Source organism: Aulonocara stuartgranti (assembly GCF_965226115.1).
Source record: "Aulonocara stuartgranti genome assembly, chromosome: 13".
NCBI classification, from domain to species: Eukaryota; Metazoa; Chordata; class Actinopteri; order Cichliformes; family Cichlidae; genus Aulonocara; species Aulonocara stuartgranti.
In genome coordinates this window covers 16,139,475-16,160,745 of record NC_138949.1, presented here as the reverse complement: position 1 = coordinate 16,160,745, position 21,271 = coordinate 16,139,475, and the positions used below count along the sequence as shown (strand labels likewise).

At 42.3% G+C, this 21,271-nt stretch overlaps 1 protein-coding gene across 14 annotated transcripts in view; it reads right to left on the bottom strand.

The window, feature by feature from the left end:
• Positions 1-21,271, bottom strand: part of dst (dystonin) — a 103,821-nt gene that overhangs the window by 13,808 nt on the left and 68,742 nt on the right. For all 14 annotated transcript variants that reach the window (XM_082556450.1, XM_082556447.1, XM_082556441.1 and 11 more), the window contains 30 exons: positions 21,035-21,191; positions 20,509-20,635; positions 20,271-20,321; positions 19,775-20,010; positions 19,499-19,628; positions 19,027-19,226; positions 18,431-18,929; positions 16,854-18,322; positions 10,032-10,193; positions 9,760-9,930; positions 9,074-9,240; positions 8,775-8,934; positions 8,227-8,553; positions 7,986-8,070; positions 7,049-7,290; positions 6,747-6,953; positions 6,534-6,653; positions 6,296-6,403; positions 5,990-6,208; positions 5,699-5,902; positions 5,156-5,387; positions 4,702-4,928; positions 4,475-4,597; positions 4,289-4,390; positions 3,324-3,425; positions 2,797-2,970; positions 2,381-2,536; positions 1,918-2,115; positions 1,461-1,589; positions 726-896 (listed from right to left, as the gene is read on the bottom strand). In XM_082556450.1, coding sequence (XP_082412576.1) covers positions 726-896; positions 1,461-1,589; positions 1,918-2,115; positions 2,381-2,536; positions 2,797-2,970; positions 3,324-3,425; positions 4,289-4,390; positions 4,475-4,597; positions 4,702-4,928; positions 5,156-5,387; positions 5,699-5,902; positions 5,990-6,208; positions 6,296-6,403; positions 6,534-6,653; positions 6,747-6,953; positions 7,049-7,290; positions 7,986-8,070; positions 8,227-8,553; positions 8,775-8,934; positions 9,074-9,240; positions 9,760-9,930; positions 10,032-10,193; positions 16,854-18,322; positions 18,431-18,929; positions 19,027-19,226; positions 19,499-19,628; positions 19,775-20,010; positions 20,271-20,321; positions 20,509-20,635; positions 21,035-21,191 — 6,655 coding nt within the window. The remainder of the gene's footprint in view (positions 1-725; positions 897-1,460; positions 1,590-1,917; positions 2,116-2,380; positions 2,537-2,796; positions 2,971-3,323; positions 3,426-4,288; positions 4,391-4,474; positions 4,598-4,701; positions 4,929-5,155; positions 5,388-5,698; positions 5,903-5,989; positions 6,209-6,295; positions 6,404-6,533; positions 6,654-6,746; positions 6,954-7,048; positions 7,291-7,985; positions 8,071-8,226; positions 8,554-8,774; positions 8,935-9,073; positions 9,241-9,759; positions 9,931-10,031; positions 10,194-16,853; positions 18,323-18,430; positions 18,930-19,026; positions 19,227-19,498; positions 19,629-19,774; positions 20,011-20,270; positions 20,322-20,508; positions 20,636-21,034; positions 21,192-21,271) is intronic.

Genomic DNA, 21,271 nt, shown 5'->3' with positions numbered 1-21,271 from the left:
AAACAGCCACTCCATCACTGAAAAACATCCGTTTGGTACAGCTGAGGCCGGTGGCTCAGGGTCATCACATGGCAGTAAATGCTGTGCTAATGACATTACAAACCTGGTGAGAATTACGGCTGCTGATGTGTTTTTCCCATTTATCGTGGGTCATGTCGAGTGTCTTGCTAAATATGGAATTGTATTGTAGCAGTGCATATGTCCTACAGAAAAATAAGCCACTTGACTGCAGAGGTATCACAGGGAAGGCTGTAGAGAGTTTGGCCAGCAGCTCTGACCAGCGCTAAGATTTACCAGACTTTGATTTCCTGGGAAGAGGGCCAAAGTAAATAGGATGCAAAAGCAAGATGTTACAGTAAAAGTTGAAGCAGCTAAAATAAGGAGAACCATATCTGAGAGCAGTGGTGGTGTTTTATACATTTTAGCAACAAAACTAAAAAAAACCCAAAGTGAATGATGACATTTGGCTTAAATATTAGCTGATGTTTTGTCAACCCTACACTGTGGAAACGTATGACACCACTGTTGTTCCACTCTGATCTACAGTGTAACCGCATCCTGTGTGTCCTCGCCAGCGCTCTGTCTTTACACCATTGGTTATTGGCACTGGGATTAGAAGCTTTCAACCACACAGTCATGGCTCAAGTGTGTGTCAGCGATCCCTTAATCTGAAATCCTGAGTCATCAAGCTAAGGGCAGTGAAAGCCATTCAGTCATTCCCCTACCTTTCTTTCAGCGACCTTCGCTTGCACTGCTTCCCATTTTTCCTTCAGGTTGGCGAGGTCCTGCTCCGTGTTACTGTCTGGACCCTCGGGCATCATCGTTAGCAGTTGCTGACCCTTGTTCTGGAGCTCCTGATACAGCTCCTCTTTTGACTCAAAGGCAGAACACAACTCCTGTGAGGAAAAAAAAACAACAACACAGAGGAGAGTGATGGTTTTGTCAAACAGGCTGAATTACAGTTAAAGACCGATCTATTGTTACTTTTGGATTTCTGCAGTGTTCAATGGGATGAATTTGTCAGTCGCTAGTCCAAATGTAACTCGAAAATGGTTAAAGAATGAGCATGGTGAGTCATGCCGAGCATCTCAGAAGCATGTTTCTCACAAACATTTGACCAGGATAATGTTACTAATTTGATGAAAGTAATCTGTCTGTTTTCAGTTCCCTGAACTGTCACCACTGCTGCCTCTTAAGGGAGAGCTCACTGTGAAAGTGTCTCCATTACAAAGTAGGAAGACAAAGCAGGAAAACATTCCTAAATTCATTATAGTCAGATACGGATGAATCAATTTGAAACACTTGAAGAGGTCTTTTTTATCACAGACTGCAGGGCAATGAGAGTAGTGTATTTTGTAGTGTCGTTTAATTTTCACACTTCAGATAAAACACAGAAAAGACAGTCACCTCCTCCCAAGTCTGCCATCTGTATGCAGCCTCTCATATTGTTAAACACATACCAGATGGGCGTTAAGCTGCTCCCGGGCCGTGTCTGGTAAGCCTCCCACAGCCTTTGATGCCAACAGCTGACGTTCTGTGTCTTTCAGCCACTGCTGCATGTCTTCTATCTCACCATGGAAACCCTGAGCCTGCAACACAATTCAACCTGAGTCAGGACAAAAGGTGCCTCACACACTCGCTATTAGCAACCTGTGATTCAGAGAGGAGGATGTGTGAGTTTTTAATTCCTTGGATTCATTTAGCTCGGTATTTATAAGCCTGTTTCATAATGAATTAAAACCTTAAAGTGAAAACAATAGAATGATTTACTTTAGCTTTCAGGATGCAAATCGAATAATAAGAAGGGGGTAGGGAGAGAAGTCTCTCCTCCCTGCAGAGCTTTTTGACTTCGACCTAAAAACTATTTTCTCACAATTTAACAAGAAATGAGACACAGGTTAACTTTTTTTAATATACCTGAAGCAGAGAGCTTTCCAGCTGTTGCTTCCTCTGCTCCGTCTTTTCCAGGATGGCTTTCCATCGCTGGTTCAGATTCTCCAGTTTGCTCTGCAGACTAGAAGCTTCCTCTCCAGCGCTGGACTGCACCAGATCATTGCCGGCTTTGTTCACTGTCTCGACTGTTGACTTGTGAGCCAACACATCTATCTGGAGGACCTGCAGAGATAAATCAGCAGGAACGGCAAGATGTTGTGCAGATGGATATTAAGCACAAAGTGGATAATGACTAATTTACTGTAATAAACAGCACACTGACAGATACCATAAATGTTTACTTAATATGGTTTTAATGCCTGTGAAGTGTTTTACATTTTTGTATGTGATACTGGGCTATACAAATAAAATTGAACTAAACTGAACTGAAAGGACTTATTTGAAAAATAGCCCCCTAAAAAACCACAAGATAAGAGGTTTGTCATACGTTGTGCTTGGCGAGCTCTATCTCGATGGCTTTGGGGTCTCCTCCAGCATTTTTCTGTTCATTGAGCAGCTCCTCAGTGTGGCTCATCCAGGCCAGCAGCTCATCCAGTGCATGCTGGAACTGCCCCAGTGCGAGAAGGCCTCCCTCCAGTTTGTGCTGGATTAATGACAGATTAAACCATTTAATTTTGCAGGGAGAGAAAACAAACTGTTTAAGCCATTGCTGAGTCTGGTTTCTAGCCCACAAGAAGCTGTAGAGGTACTATACAATATATTTCACAGAATGATTGCAGACCTTGTTTAAACATGATATTGCCATTCCTTTTAAATTTAGATATCAGTGTCAGCGTTTCTGTTTTCTTATATAGCTTGCACTTTCGGTGTGAAGCTCCCCTTCTGCTTCTTTCTCTCGCTGACCTGCCGACTGATGATCTTCTCATCCAGGTTGTCCCAAAGCATTTTGAGTTCAGACATCGGCTCCTGGATGGCGGAGCGGTCAGCCTCCTCTGTCACCTTCTTCAGCAGGAGGCCGGCCTGGTGGTTCAGACGCTCCATCTCAATCTGTAGCTGGTACGCTTCTCCTTTGAACTCCTGGCAACCCAGCACATGCAGCGGTACACCCAATCAGTCAACAGAAAGAAGGACGCACAGACAATACCAGCTTTGTGTTTTCAGAACAAGATTTGTCTTATTGTACATCAAAGTAAATCCGGCTACTTTATGAAGCCATTTTCTTAGTGCTTTTGAACTAACACAAAGCAGACCATGAATCGAGAACTCAGCATAAACACAGCTGGTGTTTGACACAGCTGCTCTAACATCAAGGAGTCAAGTTAAAAGAATTGAAAAGTCTGAGAAGAGCTATAACAATAATAATATTTCTGTTTTTGTGAATGATGTTTTGATCTAAAAAAACAAAACAAAACAAATCTACAAGACTGTACCTTGAGTTCCACAATCTGCTGCTTGACGGTTTCCAGATCCGTGCCCACAGGTGACATTGAATCCAGCTTGCTCTCCAGAATATCCACCCAGTCAAACATACCCTGCATACAGCGTTGGAAACCATTGTTAGTGAGAGAACAAAGCTGGGTGCACAGGGTGTCAAGTTTCAAACTGAGTTTAAAGTTATGCCCTGAATCTTACAGTTGGTCTGTTTGGCTGATAAATTAGAAAATTATACACAAAGAAAATGAAAAAAAAAACCCAAACAAGCCCTGAGGTTACATGCCAATGTGCTGAAGAAGTGCAAAGAGGAGATTTAAACTTGTGTAAAAGAATCCTTCCTCACCGTGAAACTTTCTTACACCCTAGTTAATGTTTGAGCCAAATATATCACGACCACGCTCTGGCTGGTGTTTCAAAATCAGTAGAGCTCTCATGAGATGTTATATCAACTGTTAGATCAACTGCATGGTAATATGTGGTTTCATCAAAAGGCCTCGGAAACTCCCTGGCTCACTGTATCTGTTAAATATCAAACATCTTGTGATGAACAAGTGCTTGTATATTGTGTAGCTTGATATTAAGTATTTAGCCCTTAAAGATGACATTCCCTCTTAATCTGACACCTCTATATATATATTAATAAAGATGTGGTTTGATGACCCTTAGAACAGTTTCCAGGTTTTTCCAAGGATAGCTACACAGGCAGAGACAACCCTTATTAACTTGCATGCTCAGTGTTTTGTTCTATAAGCAGGCCTGATATATGAGAGAAACCCCACGTCAATAAAATAGCTTCAAGGGTTACTCCTAGGCTTCCAAAAGATCACATCAAATAAAGTTAAAAACCACGAGAACCGTGACTGGGAAGTTTTGGAAAAGGTCTGCTGTTTCAAAACTTTTTAAATATTCTAAACCCTTTAATTTTCTGATTGTGTTGCTCTTGAGGCAGTGATCAAAGCACCTGCAGGCCATCTTGAAACTGCACAGCAGCTTGCATGGCTTCTTCCAGTCTCTCTCCTCTCTCCTTCCACGTCTTATTGAGATTCTCCCACGCTGTATTCACCTGAAAAAATAACACAAATATTTTAGCATGATTATCTTGTAGGCAAAACCTGTAGAGTGAGTGCTTTTCAGTGTAGTCTATTACTTCATCCAAGCTCTTCTTTATCACAGGTTTATCGGGTTCCCCGCAGGCAGTCATGAGCTCTGCACCCTGGTTTCGAACCCCATCGAGTTCCTCCTGCAGCCCATCAATCTCCTCCTTAAATCCCTGTATGGATGCATTGTTTTTTTTAATTATTTAATAATCAAAGTGCACCACCTCTCTTAATTATCCATTTGTTAATGATCAAAAGTAATAGGTTTTTTATTTACCTCCACAAATTCCTGTTGCTGTTTGACGACTGAAGGATCGACTCCGGGCTCCTCCAGCTCCCTCAGCAGGTCGTGGCTGTCCTTAATGGTGACGATGAGGGCGGTGTGGTCACACCAGAACTTGTCTGCGAGGTCCATCACATCCAGCAGCTTCGCCTCCCGCTCTTCCACCAATGCCTGGATGTCGTTCCACAGGAAAACCATGCGGTCCAGTTTGTCTTGCACAGCTTGTACAGAGAAAAAGTCACAATTAGGAGGAATACAAAATGAGGCAAAGAAAGTTTTTCCACGTTTACAGCAACATTTACAGCGGGAAACTTGGACTTTTTCTTGATTCGTTAGTTATCCTGAAAAAGGAAATACATAAAAGCTACATGCACCTGGAGAAAAGCTTGATATTTGATAAATAATAATAAATGTATAAAAAATGATTGAAAGCATATCTATACCGTACCTTTGGCAGACAGGTCCTTGTCTGCCCCTTCGGATCGTGCGATCATCTCTTCACCTCGTTGCTTCAGTGTCTCATAAGATGGCTGCAGCTTCTCCAAATCCACAGAGACCGTCTTATTTTCTGTAATCTGCTCCCTGATCTTGTCCACCTCCACTGAGATGGATGGAGGCTGATGGAGGCGTTCAGCGATCCGTTCCAGGGATTCGAGCATGGGATCAATTTTATCATGGAACTGGAAAAGGAGGAAAGGAAACACGTCAGTTTGCATATATAATTTATATCATGGGTTTTTATTATGGAAAGTTACCTTGAAACAAGAACACGTCTGTATAATTATTTTTTACTTTGACAAATTTGCACATATTCAAAAATGTAAAAGCTACTCAACTAACTGAATAGACAATTAACAGCCAAGGTAATGTTGATGTTTACATTTGCAAACTATGACCACCATTTGCACCAGACATCACTATGATCAACTTAATTATTCCCAATAATCATATATTATCAAATAATCAAACCTAATAAACAGCTACTGCTTACCTGAGTGGATTTGGAGATGGCTTCATCCAAAGTGGCAGCTCTCTGCTTGACATCAGCTTTCAGTTTGGTGTAAAGTTGGTCAGTAGCTGTGTATTTCTCTCTGATGGGCTCACCCTCCACTGGGCTGAGCTCAAGTAACTGAGGACCAGTTTTATTCATCTTATCAATATGGGGCTTGTGCTCTGCAATCAGTTCCCGCATTTGCTGGAGAGGATGTGACATGATCAGTTTAGTTTTTAATTATGTGATTAAATGTTTTGTGTTGAGCATCAGCGCACATTGACCACTTACCCTGAGGTCCTCTTGTTGCTGCCTGAGCGTGTCGTACTCAATGGCAGGCGGGGGTAACTGGCTGAAGGTGTTTAAAGTTTCCTGAAGCCATGGCCCCAGCTCCTCATAGGTCTCCCAGAACTGAGTGGCAAGAGACTGGGCTCGCTCAAGCTGCAGACAACGCTCTGAATTCAGCTGGCTGACGACACCATACTTCTCGAGGAGAGTCTGTGTCTTGGCCTGATTGAAGCCCAAGAAGAATCATTTTGAAATTTCTGTCCATTTTCTTACTGAAAAATGTCTGAAATTTGAAATATATTTTCTTACCTTTAAGATTTCTTTCTCCTCTGGGTTTTTGCTGGTCATGATGGCCTTTCCTGTTTTCACAATCTCATCTACAGCATCTTTGTGTCTCATGATGTCCATGGAGAAAATCTGTAAAACCAGTAGAGTGAGTTTGGCTGTATGTCAACAAAAGAAACCACTGTGTTTACTCTAATTTGTTTAAATAGAGATCTGTACGCACACACACAGACATGCACACACACACACACACACGGCTAACCTTCTGTGCTTGGAGCTGAGCTGTGGTTTGGTCCTGCTCCAGCCTGATCTCACCCATCGATAGCAGTTTCCCCTCAGCGTCAGTCAGCCAGGAGAGTTCATTGTCTGCGGCCTGTTCAAACTGGAAACAAGAAAAAACAAGAGATACATTTAAAAAATAGAGAGAGACAGTCGAATGAGAATAAAAGGCAGTGCGTTAAGTTATGTGGTTTACCTGTTGTGACTTGAGTATGTCAGCATTGATCTGGTCGACCTTCTGGGTCAAAGTGTCATAGGCAGCTCTGTACCTCTCATTATCCTCAGACACAAGTTTGTCCAAACTCTCACGAGTGTGCCAGGGGATCAAATCCAAGAGTGAACTGCTCAACTCATTCAGCTGGTCCAACACTGGTTTTTGGTCTTTGATCTCTTTCAACATGGCCTGGACAGAAAGCACCAGTTCATAAGTAATAAATGCATTGCTGCATTGTATGAATACAATTACAATGTTTTGGACAAAGTTGTAGAACTCCTTACCTTCTGCCTGCTTTGTGAATGAATCAGCTGCTCGCCGACTGGCTCCTGATGAGCAAAGCTGTTAATCTCAGCCTCTGCTTTCTCTAGCCATGAGCTCAGATCCGTGTGAGTATGCTGCAGCTTAGAAGACAGACTCAAAACCTGCTCCAGTGTCTTTAAAACACTGGCACTCATAGAGTTTATCTCAGCATATTTTGTTTTTATTCCATCCAGTTTGCCTTGGATAACGATCACCTCATCACCTATAGACATAAAGTAAATAATAATGTTCACTGTCATATGCTTCTTTTGTTCTAAAACAGAGATACCTTATGCTAACAACTTCCTGCTAGCTGAACTCCGGGCCAAAATTCATGAGGTTAACAGAAAAGAATAAGCCTGCATCCTACACAATGTTGTCATTTACAATCTGCATATTAAATTTATAGCAACATACATCTAGCTGAAGGTTAGCTAAGCTGATCACAAAGGCTGCAAACATAGAAGGAGTTTTTTTTTAAATTGTATTTGTCCTGTACTATGCAAATCAGAGAACAGGGGTTTTATCCATAACCTTAAGTTTACCTGCCCCTGTCCAAAAGTAACAAAGCGTGCTTATTTGCACAACCAGGGCTCTCTTTTTGCTACAAAATATATACTTATATGGAGATTTATATTAAATAGATGGTGGCTAGCAGCTACTGTGTTTTAAGCATTTCTATTATGCTAAGCTAAGCTAACTGGCTGTTGGCAATAAACAAATATAAATCCCATTGGACAGACAGGTGTTATCTCACCATCATTGAAAAATTAGAAATCTATTTCTCTGCAGAAGTTCATAGATGTGAAAACAACGTAATTCATGCAAAACGTCACTGCTCAATAAAAAGGGCAATAAACCTTATGATGAGTAGTACAGAGACAGAACTGTTTGCTACACTGATAAATGAAGACGTGCCTGTTGTTTGCTTCAGTAGCTCTACCCCATTGGAGATGGCTTGGTCAACATTCTTCTTCCTTAAGCCAATATCATTTTGCAGTGCCTGAAAAGAAAAAAAAAAACAGACTTCAGAGAGTCACTGAGAGTAACAAGAAATGTTCCTATGGTGACACACAAAAGAGCAAAATAAACTGAAACATGATTGATGCAACTTAAATGAAAGGGCTACAAAATGTGTGGCCTGAGGAGGAGTGTATACCCGTTGGTCTGCCAGCTGCTTTTCAAGAACCTCTAGTCTGTAGTCTTCCACCGACACTTCACTCAGCCTTGTGTGTATCTCGTTGAGCCAGTTCATGAGAGCCACTTCATCCTCTCCAAACAGCTGGGCATTTGCCAAAGCTTGCTGAAGCATTTCAGCTTTCCTCCTGCATCGCTCCTGGAGCTCTATGTAACTGGCCTGAGCGGTGTCCAGTTTAGACTGAACAAACTCCTTATCGTCCACTGAGCTCACAGTTTTGAGCATTTGGCCAAGATTGACAGCCTGAAACAGGTCTTTACTGTGATTCATAATCTCCTCCTCTAATGCCTGGCGGCAGGGGATGGGAAATGGACCAAGAAAACATGACAAACAAAAAACAAACACGTGATAAAAAATATTCAACTGAAATTTAGAAAGATGAATGGGAAATAATGAGAAGCGCAAACTTACAAGTAACAAGCAAAATGAATAAAACTGAAGTGAACTTAACTGATAGTTTAAAAAAAGCATGAAAACAAATGGAAATGATGAAAAATGATGGATATTACCTTGTGCTGAGATATCTGATCTTCCAGCTTAGAAGTCTCAGTGCCTATTGGCTCAGAGTTGGCGAGGTGTTTCTCTGTGGCTGACAGCCACTCGCTCAGCGGCTCCAGAGTCTCATGGAACTGCTGAGTCACCACTAAGATGCTCTCTAGTTGTTTGTGCCTGGAGATTGAAATCATACCAACCAACAGACTTACTCCTACTGGTCATTAGAAAGAATGCACCTTCGCTTTTAAATATTGAGGATCCACCCATCTTTTATATGCAGTCTATGGTTTTACATTGCAGTGTTTATACTAACCTGTTTTCAGCCTTCTTGAGAAGCGTGTCCCACCTCTGTCCCAGGCATTCAATCTCTTTTGCCACTTTCTCCTTATCCACAGACTCTGCCAGTTCAGCAACCTTCCCTCCCTCCTTTTTTATTAGCTCCACTGTCGGCTTTCGGTCGTCCAGCAGTCTCTGTAAGAGCTGTCAAAGGCAAACAAAGAAAGAGAGTCATTGGGTGCCTTTTCATTGCTTTATTTTGAAGGGAAAAAAAAACCCCAGTAAATTTACCCAACAAAAAAGAAGTGCTCTTTAAACACAAAGCTTTGTGTACCACACTTGTTTTTAACAATTAATTAATTAATTAATTTATTAACCTTTATTTAACCAGGAAGATCCCATTGAGATTAAAAACCTCTTTTTCAAGGGAGACCTGGCCAAGATAGGCAGCAGCAGATGTCTCACAGTTACAGAAATTACTCAAACACAGGCAGCAACAACACACATGCAACAATAAGTGAAAGAATACAAATAAAATAAAAATAAAATTCAATAAAATTCAAATAAAATAAAAAGTCAGTTAAAATTTTATTTAATGCCAATTAAATAAAATTAATGGCGGGGCCAATGTTAAGCAAACATGAAGTATTGAAGTGCTAACATTAAAACAGACTTCAATGTGTTTTCTCTTTGTGTGAATCTGTGATTGCACCACTGGCTTACCTTCTGCTCTTGTATCTGTGCCTTCACCACTTTGAACTCGGCAGACGGAGGTTTTTGATTGGCCACGAGCTCCTCCGTGTCAGTCAACCAGCTGAGTAGGGACTCCAGAGCATCCTGGAACTGGCCACAGTGCAAGAGGGCTTCGTGCAGCTGGGCTGAACGCTCAGCAATCTGCAGACCAAATGGTAAATATAGATGTCACCTGTTTTAAGGGCCAAGGTCAAGTCTTCATATTTTCACAATGGAAAAAAAAAAACACAAACACGTGTAACCTTTTTGTTGAGGGTATTCCACTTAGAGTTGACACCTTCCAGGTCGTCCTCGAGTTTCTTAGTGCTAGTGCCTTTAGCAGCATTCTGGATCAGACCCTGCCCGAGGGAATTGATGTCTTGAAGCTGGTTCTGCAGTGGATCAATGTCCTCTTTCTGAAAAGCCTAAATAGACATGGAACAAATCATAATGAATATTTTAGAATTGCTCAAAATACAATGTCATTGATCTTCAGGACATTATTTCCTGTGGCCTTGAAAAATCACATTCATACAAATCCAATTAAACTTGCATTATGTGTATGGAAAGAACAGATATTTCCATGAATTCATTCAAAAAATCTGGAATTTGAGAAGGTGAATTACAATAATGTCCTGTTTTATAAGTTAGTTCAAAAACAGCTAAAAAAAAAAGACACACATAAAAATTCATAAATTCAGTGCATAATCCCAGGAAGTTATTTCATTATTCATGTCCAGAGACTACAATCGCCACATCAACACTTTTGGTTAACTTTTAAAAATCCAGCTAACACATTCAACTGTTTAACCAGTTAAGGAGTCATCAGCTTGGTTAATGGTTAAATCCCAGCTGTACACAATCACGCAGACAGACTTCCAGTCTGGCTGCTGAGAAAAACCTCATTCACCCATCGTGTAATCAGATATGTAAGACAAACACCAATCCATCATCCATGAAAAACGTATCTAAAGAGATGCATAATAGTGGTCAAAAGTTCAGAAATGGAGGGAGAAACTATTTTGGGCCACCTGTGGGGTCAATAAGCCCATAGGGTCCATTTCGGGGCACGCAGCAATGGCATTCAGTAAAGCCTCGATCTCTTGCTCCCCTGCGTGCTGGAATGTCTGTATACTTTTAGGCAGACAGGCTTCCAGTGACTGCAGAAACTCCTCCAGCTCCTCCATGCTGTATTTGGATGCCCCTTGTTGTACAGTACCGGGTTGTGTTTGCTGGCAGCTCTCCGTGGGTAGAGTTACAGAGTTTCCGTAAGTCTCAGGCTGTGTCACTACCACACTAACCAACTCACAGTCATCCTGAGATGACACATCCTCTAACAGTTCAGCAGTGGATAGCTCATCATAGTCTGTTAAAGTCCTGGAACGCCATCCAGGGGTGTCATTTTGAGCTCTGGAGGCTGACCCTGAAGATGACTTCCCTGTGGAAGATTTATAATCTCCATTGCTTAGGTTATCCCTTTCATTAACCTTGCTCCCACAGGATTCTGTCTCCTGAACCAAGCTGCTACTGTGGTAAAGAGATTGGTTGTCCCTCACAGGCGAGAAAGGAAAGTCCTCCTGCCCTGAGCTGAGCGATCGCCCTGTTTTCAGGTCCCCAGACACATGCATTGCCTCGGAAGATGAGAAGCTTCTTGTACCGGGGCCTGTTCTTATGTGGGATCTACGACCATGTCGCTCCCTCTCCACAGTAGGGCTGTACAAACCCGAGTCCTCTTCAGATGTCAGTGAGCTGGTCCTACTCTGTCCTCTTTTGCCATTGATCAGGCCAGGCCTCTCCGCACTACCAGAACTCACTGTTCCACTGCGGCTTGCGTATTCGCCCAAATTAGTGGGGGCAAAAGTCCGCCATGACCGCCGATGATGACCGCCATGGTCCTTTTTCTCTCCTCCCTGCAGACGTGACTTCGACATTACTGTGTCGTTCACCCTAATAATGTCCCCATTCAGCTTAAGTCCATCAAAGATGGCACGCTCATCTAGCGTGACAGGTTTTCTGGTTTGGATCTCAAATGAGCTAGAAGGAGTGAGAGCTCCATTTCCACACAGGCTGCTGAGGTCTAACGTGCGATGGGTGTAAGGGAGGTTGCCTGTGAAGTGACGGGAAGAAAGACTACCTTTAGAGCCCGAGTCTATTTGCTCATTGAGCCGGACGGTGTCATAAATGGATCTCTGGGGCACATAGCAGTCATCAATGTTCATATCCTCCTCCTCCCCCTTCCCAACACAGGAAGGGTTTTGTCTGAGGCAATCTGGTCTGCTCAGAGGCTTGCCCATACTAAAACAATTGTCACAGCTTACAACAACAAAAAAATATAAAGGAGGTATTGAAATCCTTTGAGGTATAAATTTAGTGTATGCTGAGTAGTTTAAAAAGAAGCCAACATGTGGTCAAAGTAACCGTGTGCAAAATAACACTGTTTGTCCTCTCTTAAATGAGAAGCTAACAACTGAACATAAAACATTTCAACTATTTTTTAAATAAAATATTCTCTCAAATTACAAATTCAGCCACAATTAAGATGATCAAACTTCAAAACAAAAGGCTTTGGATATACAAAAATATTCAAACAATATCTCCCAAAAATGCTCGGACTGTAAAACAACTTTATATTCCATAAAAGGAATGAAAGTTCAGTCTTTCAATAAAGTCACCTATTCCAAAAATATATTCCTCTGGGCTCTTCTCCAAGTATTGCCAAATACATAATTACTATTCCTCTGGTAGAAAGTGCTTCCTTTTTCCTGAAATCCTTACAACATCCACGTAAACTTCAGGAAAATCCTCAGTGCAAAGTGAAAATATCCAGAAACAAATCCAGCAGGCTCCACTAAAAACTGCAGGCAGTTCTGAGGAGAGCTAGTACTCCTGGATAAACAAAAAAGCCTGCCCTTCCTCTCCCATCGCTCCCCTCGCACTGACAGACACTCTGCTGGCAGAGGGTTTCATGCCCCGCCCCCGCTCATTATTCAGACAACATCTGCCACAACTCCTTTTGTGCTCTGAGCCGCTCCGGCCCATGTTGATTGGTGGGCATATGACCCTTTTCCCCCCCTGTTTAATTCCCCCTTATGTCCGCACGGCCCATATGACTTCACTTCTAACCCATGTTTGCATCATGACACATACTCTCACTTTTCCCTTTTTTTCCTTCAGTGACTGAGGAAATGAGAAGGGGAAGCAGTACGCACCAGCTCTCACTGTGATGACATCACACTACGCTGAAACACACACACTTTTTTTTTCCCGTCTTTTCTCGCTTTGCCCTCTGCTTTCTTCTCGTGGACGGTTGCTGTGGACCCCACAGATATTCTTAATTACAGTGGAATGCTGAGGGAGGCACAGGTCCCAGGTAATTTAACACCGACGGCTCTGCCAAGTGCATGACGCGACTTTTTAATGTCCACTGACCGGGGGTAGGAGAAGAATGCAGGATAGAGAGGAGATAATGAAAAGAGTTTGTATCTGTTTCCTGCATTGTCAGCACCGCAGCAGCTCTGCGTGAATTTCAACAACCCAAACCACGGTTTCCAGTTCTGCACGCTTGAGCAGAGACGGAAAGAGGAAGACGTTAGGGATAAAAAAGCAAAATTTTAAAGCGAGCGTGTGTGAAGCTGGGACAAGTCTGAAAATTTGAATATATGAATACCAATTATTTTTCCTTTTCAGCTGCTACAGGTCTCTTTGTCACTCTTTGTAAGTTACATGTAGCTTTACAACCTGGCAAACTTTTCATAAATTGTGAGCACTACATTTTATTTAAGTTCTAAAGACCAAAAGTAGAGGGCACTAAAGGTTGAAGAGGTGGTTTGTTTGTTTTTTAAATTGAGTAAAGCTCTTTTATTATCACCAAAGATGAGCAAACATTATTTAGAGTGCATGTAGTGTGTGTTCGAGGGCGTGTGTGCACTTCTTACAAGGATTACCAAATCTCAGTGATGCTTTGCTTTGCTTTCGTCTCTATCGAGTTATTACTTTTGGCCTGTAAATGGTAAATGGCCTGTATTTGTATAGCGCTTTTTCTAGTCCCTAAGGACCCCAAAGCGCTTTACACAACCAGTCATCCACCCATTCACACACACATTCACACACTGGTGATGGCAAGCTACATTGTAGCCACAGCCACCCTGGGGCGCACTGACAGAGGCGAGGCTGCCGGACACTGGCGCCACCAGGCCTTCTGACCACCACCAGTAGGCAACGGGTGAAGTGTCTCGCCCAAGGACACAACGACCGAGACTGTCAAAGCCGGGGCTCGAACCGGCAACCTTCCGATTACAAGGCGAACTCCCAACTCTTGGTTGAGATGGCCTGAAACAACATTTCACTCAAACTCACTGCTTTCACACTAGATGGGTCTTTTTTTTTTTTTAAATCCTATTGCATCTAAACTTTATGTCTGCTCTCTCCAACACTAGAAACCTTTAATGAGTAAAAACTCAACATAACAACTCCATTACACCGCTCGGCTGGCCCACAGGGGTTTCATGTTTCACATTAATAATAATTTCTCATGACTTTGTGAATAATGAATAATGTGGCTCCAGTGACACTTTTTACAACTATCATCACCTTCAATGAGCTGGAGTAGCTACAGTGTGATTCAGAAGGTAGACATTTGTCTTGACTTGCAAGAGACACTGATGTAATGTCTCAACAGTGAGAAAAAGTTGCCACACCAGCCCCCCACCCGTACAGTTGAGTCACTAAAACATGACCTTGGGTGCACATAAAGACACACAGGGCTTCCAAGCTCCTACACAACTCACGGGAAAACAACAGCAAACACATGAAGTCGAAGACATCTCATTCGAAACTTGACCTAAAATGGTAACAGCACATGAAAGAAAGGAATCCAAGCGCTGTCTTTCTCTGTTTATTTCTTGCTCACTAGCTGCCAATAAAGTCCACTTAACCAACAGCAAAAAATAGCCTGATTCACTGGATATAAAAAGAAGATGACACAATTATCCAGACTGCTGCTAAATAAAGAAACAACTTCAGGTCCAACACTGATTTGCTGTCCTGGACCGTTCCCCCCCTGATATTGTTACAAATGAGTGTAAAGAGGATTTTCCGCTGACAGCTGAGGCCGTGTATGCCCTCTAAACGCAGAGTGGCAATAAGACAAAGACTTGGGGGGTGAATCACCGTGACAATGCTGCTTAGCAACAACTTGAATCAATCACTTTGTTAATAGCTACCCTGCAAGCTCTTTAAACTAAACTCCACACTAGAAGCAGGCACCTCCGACCTTGCTACCCCAATGATATTTTAATACAAGCATCCCTTGTGGGGGTTGGATGCTCCCCTGTTCGAGTGCAGCTCCCCATTAATTGAGAAAAAACAATCCCTTGACCTACATACAGGACAGATCTGTGTGGTTTGCCTATACACAGCTGTTTACATTGTTTGGGGGATTTTGGTAAATACTAATACTATAAATAAAGAAGGCCTTCATCATTGCACCTCTACAGCAAATATAGGTTAATCTGCTTTTGAATCCACAGGAATTTAGGAGCTTTTAGAATATTTTGCATCCGTCTGTGAACCTTAGTACTGGCTAACCCATGTTTGATCCCTAAGTGATATCAGCAAAGGCACCCATAATTTTGTTAACAATGTGTGAGAGTTCGATTAACTTGAAAACAAACCATTATGTCTGTAAAACTTTCCAATATGCTTAAAGGCCCTACAATAACGCTCCAATACGCTTAAGTCTATCAATTTTACACACTGAATCCAAAAATTACAGGCAAAAGTTGAAATCAAGAATTTATAGACTTTGGGATTAAAGTGTTCATTGGCATAGGCTGTAATTACATAGCAGATAGTTAAAATAATCAACCTATTGATTTAAAAATGCTTCACCAATTGTAATGGACACTTAACTGAGCACAAATACTATATTATTCAGGGGATTTAAAAAATGACAGCAATGTCTTTACCAACAGGGGTCAAAATAACAGACATCGACTTTGAGCTCAGAGCTGCAGATGATCAGGTTGCAATGGTTTGGATCAACCATATCTGTGTTAAGAGAGGAAGATGCAGGCTCAGCGTCATCATAAAATCAAGCAACACCCTGCTGGCAGCCACCTGGCTATGACGGCCCTTCCCTTTTGCCCCATCACTGCATATGGAGCCCTAGCTCTTTTGTTGACACCAGATGCCCTAAATGAACCAGGAGTCCCCAGAGGATTGTGTGCTCAGTGTGCTGGTATAATTTCTCCTGTGCGAGGTTCTGTGGGTAGACAGCATGTATATGTAGGTTTTAAAAGTTGTTCTTTTTTTTCTTTAAACTAACGGAATCCAGATTTAGGCTTAAAATTAAAGCAGGATTCCAATTAAATCTATGTAGATCACAACTACAGTTCCCTCAAAGTGTTCTATACTGTAAGGTAAAGACCTAAGAATAACTAAGAAAACCACAATGAGACAATCCTCTGTGAGCAAGCACAGTGGAAACAAAAAACTCCCCTTTACAGGAAAAACCCTCCAGCAAAAAAATAGATCATTCTTAACTCATTTTTTTGTAAAGCACTTAATCCACTATTGTAAAATGAAAATTTTTACTTTAATGCTTAAAATGTAATTTTAGCAGGAATATCAGATATATTATATATATTGTTATAGATATTGTTGAATTTATTATATTATATTCAGTGTTGCTAGAAATTAGTTTGAAAATATTAAGCTTTAACTTTATTTTGGAGGGCTTACATCCGAAACAAAATCGTTAGAGTAGAAACTGACAAAAACACAGCACACATGATAAGATATCAAATGTCTACTGCTTTTCCAAAAGTAAAAAGTGAATGCAAGGCACAAAAATTGAGATTTTTTTTATGATCATAGGAAATTACTGACTTTTGAAATAAGCTAGATGTATGAGGAGGTATAAAGTTCCTTACAACAATGATCATCAGCTTTACTACTGTAGCAACACTGATTCCCGGAAATCACAAACCAAAAAGGTGCAGATATACTGTGGTTTAATGTGTTAAAAATGCCATATTATCAGGCAAAAAAACTGAAAATAAAGCCTCAGATCAGGACAAACATACCTTAAAAGCCTCAAGCTGCTGGTTGATCACTTCTGTCTCCATGCTGACTGGCTCCTGGGACGCCTCCTTGTCCACAGCTCTGCAGAGTTTATCTTCCATTTGATTGAGTTTACCATACAGCTCCTCTAGCTTTGTAAGAGTACTCTGCACCTGGACCTCTCTTCCTTTGGCTCTGTCTAACAGTTTGCCACACTGCTTACTCAGAGCATGCAGATCTCTCTTCAGGCCCAGAAGGTCAGGTGAGGGTTCAGACTCTAACATCTTCTTACAGCTGTCTCCAGCATTGGCTGTGTTAGCCATGAGCTCTCGCAGCTTAGTCACAAAACTCTGAATGCTGTCCTGCTGTTCTTTAAGAGTGTCCAAATTGAGATCCACTGGGGACATGCTGTCTAGCTCATCATCCAGCTCTGTGAACTGTGCAAACATCTCGCGGATGTTGTTTTGAAACTGTCCGATACCCTGCAGTTTACCCTCCAATGCTTGACATGTCTCCTCCAGTTTCTTATTAAGGTTGCTGTAGTCCTTTTCTATGCTGTCTGCCTGTAGTAAGAGGTCTGTCACTCCTTCAGCATCTGGGACATCCACCACAAGGTCCTTGGCCAAGGCCTTCATGTGCTCTACTTGATTCTGCACAGCCTCTAAACTCTTGTGTTGGGCTTTCATGTTGGTTAGGCTCTTGTTGCTGTGTGCCTGAACTCCCTGTGTTTCATAGGCATCCACTTGCTTCTTAGCTCCCTCAAGCTGAGTCTTTGCCTCTTTGCACGCATCATTAAATTCCTTTACTGTGTGCGAGATCTTCTCTGAAGATTCCCTTTTGCTCTGCAGACTTTCCACTATATTGTCTACTCTTTTGCCAGTGCTAGCCTTCTCTTCTTTTATAGCGTCAGTGTCTGTGTTGGCCACTTCAAGAAGGCTATCTGCAGCTGCGTTGAGCTGCTCCACCAACCCTCTGTGCTTATCAACATCCTTCTGGAGAGCTTTCAACTGAGAAATGGAAGTCTCCACAGCAGCAGGATCAACGGTGAGCTTGACTCGGCCCTCGCTAGCCTCACACTCCTGAATCCAAGAGTTAAGCTTCTCCGCATGCTCCTGATACTTCAGTGATCTCATCAGAGCAGTTTGGAGTTTGTCAGCCTGCTCTGCGGAGCTCTTCTTCACTTCTTCCCAGTTGGATGAGAGGGTAGTAAGCTGACCTTGTAGTGCTAACTTCTCTGCACCATCAATGTTGTGCAGAAGCATCTCTCCCTCTCCAATGATTGTATTAAAAGCTTTCTCATGTTCACCGAGAGCCTTCTGGAGTTTACTGTGCTCCTCCACAGTTTGTTGCAGAACCTCCACTTTGGCAGAGATGGGTTTGGGCTTCGATTGGTCCTGGAGCTTCTCACCCAGCCATGACTGTAAATCTCTGGAAGTCTGATGAAACTGCTGAGAACTGGCAAAGGTGGAGTTTAACTGTTCAATTCTTTTTGCTGGAACAGAGAAATATGGAAAACATATTCAGTAAGTTGATCAACACCAGCGATAAAGTGAGTTTTATACAATATAACCAAACAGATTTTAATTTTCAGGACACTAACCTGCTTTCTCTTCCAACTGCTTAAAAGGCTTGCAAACACTCTCCAGCTGCCTTGCGAGGTCTGCTTTGAGGTAGTCCTCAGTCACCATCGCTGTGAGCTCTTCATTGATGGCCTCAGCCTCCTTCAGCTTCTTCTTCTCCTCTCGCAGCTGAGCCGAGATGTTCTGGGCATCCTCCAACTGCTTCTTCACAGCATCAGGTTGCGTGCTGAGGCCCTGATGGTTTGTGAGCTGACTCTCCAGGTGAGTGGCAGTGTTACTGAGGCTCCTCAGTAACTCCTGAAACTTTCCGGTTTTCACCACTGCCTGATCAATAAGGCTGTCTCGCTGGTCCAGCTGTCCTGTGAGGCCTGCCCACTTCTGAGTGACTGCAGCAAGCTGCTCGTTCACCAGCTTCCCACTCGAAGGGTCCTGATCACCTGATGAGCTTAGGATGGCGGAGGCAGCTTCCTCGAGTTGTTCATATTGAGGTTTGCGGCTCTTAAACTCATTCTGGAGGATCTGGGGGATAGAGAAAGAATATCAGATGACGATGAGCACACCTTAAGAAATCCTCAGGAAATGCTCAGTGAAAATGAGTCAAAGGCGCCATTCTAACCTGGACTTGTTGCTTCTGCATTTTAAGCATGTTCGGGTCTATGGAGAGGGGTCCAAGGACACTCATCATCAGCTCCTTCTCTGAAAGCCACTGACCAAGCTGCTGCTCTGTTGTTTGGAAGATGTCCAGATTCTTGTTGGACTGCTCCAGGTGCTGCTTCCTCTCCTCAACAGAGCCACTGATGTCTGCCCAGGCAGCATCTGAACAGGAGGACAGAACAATCACACCAATGTCCATTAGTCAGCACAACAGCACCTTTATGTCCTCTGTCCCACTGTTCTCCTAGCAAGCCTCCCACCTATTCACAACCTGGCACAACACATGTGTTAATTTAACCAGTGTACCGGGGGAAGGGACTGAGGTAGGCTCACATTTTGATAAATGAATTTATTAAATGCAACATTAGAAGTCAACATAGACACATAGACATAAACAACACGAGGCCATTTGAAGCCAACACCACGGACCACACCTATTTCTGCCAGCATCTGCTTCCATTTTGCTGCCTCGGGTGAGTTTGGATGAGTCTTAATCAAGTCGAGAAGCTTCTCTCTGAGCTTGTGAAGCGCCTCTTGTTTTTGCTTCATGTTGTCTTCAAATGCCTGAAAGAGCAAAACAAATCATAAATACCTAATGATTTCTTTTAAGATTGTCCAATGGCTATCGTATTCACAGTGAGAACCACATGCAGTTTTGTTATATAATTAAATGTAACACTCCACGTGGAGAGCAGCAACACTTTTTGTACCTTCTGCTGTTCAAGCTGTGTTTTCACCGAGTCTTTCTCTGTGGCTGCACTGTTCCAGGACTGTGCGGTCTTTTTCATGTCCTTCAGCCACAGCATCATGTCATCTGTCTCCTTCTGGGCCTCTTTCACCTTCTGCAACAAACTACTCAGCTGTGCTGAGCGATTCTTCAGCGTTTCTCCGAGGTCCGTGTACCCCACATTGATGGAAGACATGTTCTGCTGAATAACCATCAGCTCTGAGGATATGAAAAATAATCTCACTGTTATAATTTTATTTTTTCCAGACATTTATAGTCAGCATGAGATATTAATAATAGTAATACATTAGCAACATGCTATATGGTATAGGACAGTGTATTCAGAATATGAGGACATTTCTTATTGTCTTTTTTCTTTAACTAATAGTTGTAATCTGAAGATACTTAGAGGTTATTTACGCAGCATGGACCACATACACTCTGATGACAAAGCAGCACCCACATACACACTTCATTACCTTTGTTGGTTAGGTAGGTATGGCTTGCTGGACCATCACCATTAGTAAGAGCTGATGCAAAGACATGAAACAAAGCTTATGTTAGGAACAAGCAGATGGACCAGAACTCATGGCACCAGATCCTTCAATGATCTTTAACAGTTAGTAATTAAACAACACTCAGAAGACAACCCAAACACTACCCATCTGATTCAGTTTTATGACTCATATACACGAGTCTATGTGTGCTGATGTTTACCCGACTTGTTGGGAGTCTTTGTCTTGGTAGGTGATGTGAGGAAAGTAATCAAGTTGCACAGCGTCGATCCTTTAGTGTTCAGGTCTTGGACAATGGGGCCTTTGGATGTCCATTCATCTAGTAATCCCTGATAAAACATTCATTATATGTCATTTAGAAGATAGATAGATAGATGGGTAGATGGACAGACAGACAGATCTTTTTATCTTTTCTGTGAAGAAAACAGTCTCTCTGCTGGACAGCGCACTGTTTCACTCTTAGATATGTCCTGTATAGATACCAACTATTTAGCTGTCATTAGCAGGCAGAGTAAGCACATTTGGGTAGTTTGGACTTTAAGGAGACTCGGACTATAATCTACTAAAACGTAGTAACTACCTATTGCAAAACCCATGAATTCCAAACTGCTGTGTCAGTGTGTAAACAGCAGTGACTTCTGTTCCAGCACCTTAACTGCAGTAAGATAAAACACATATAAAAATAACACTCTCTCTAAAATATACTTTGTATTTATCTCATGACTCACGGTGACTATCTGCAGGTCACTCTCCAGAGTTTTCTCACTGCTGCTTGGCTGATCTGCAGGTACTTTGTCATTAGCCTCCTCCAGCCACTTAGTGAGAGCGCTAGCTGCAGATCTGAACTCTCCCAGCTGGTCCTGACAAGATGACAGTTCCTCTTCCCTGCAAGCAGGCGTGAGGAATCAGTCAGAGTTTGCATCCATTTGAATATTACAAACAATGCACAAATGTTAAAGTTAATA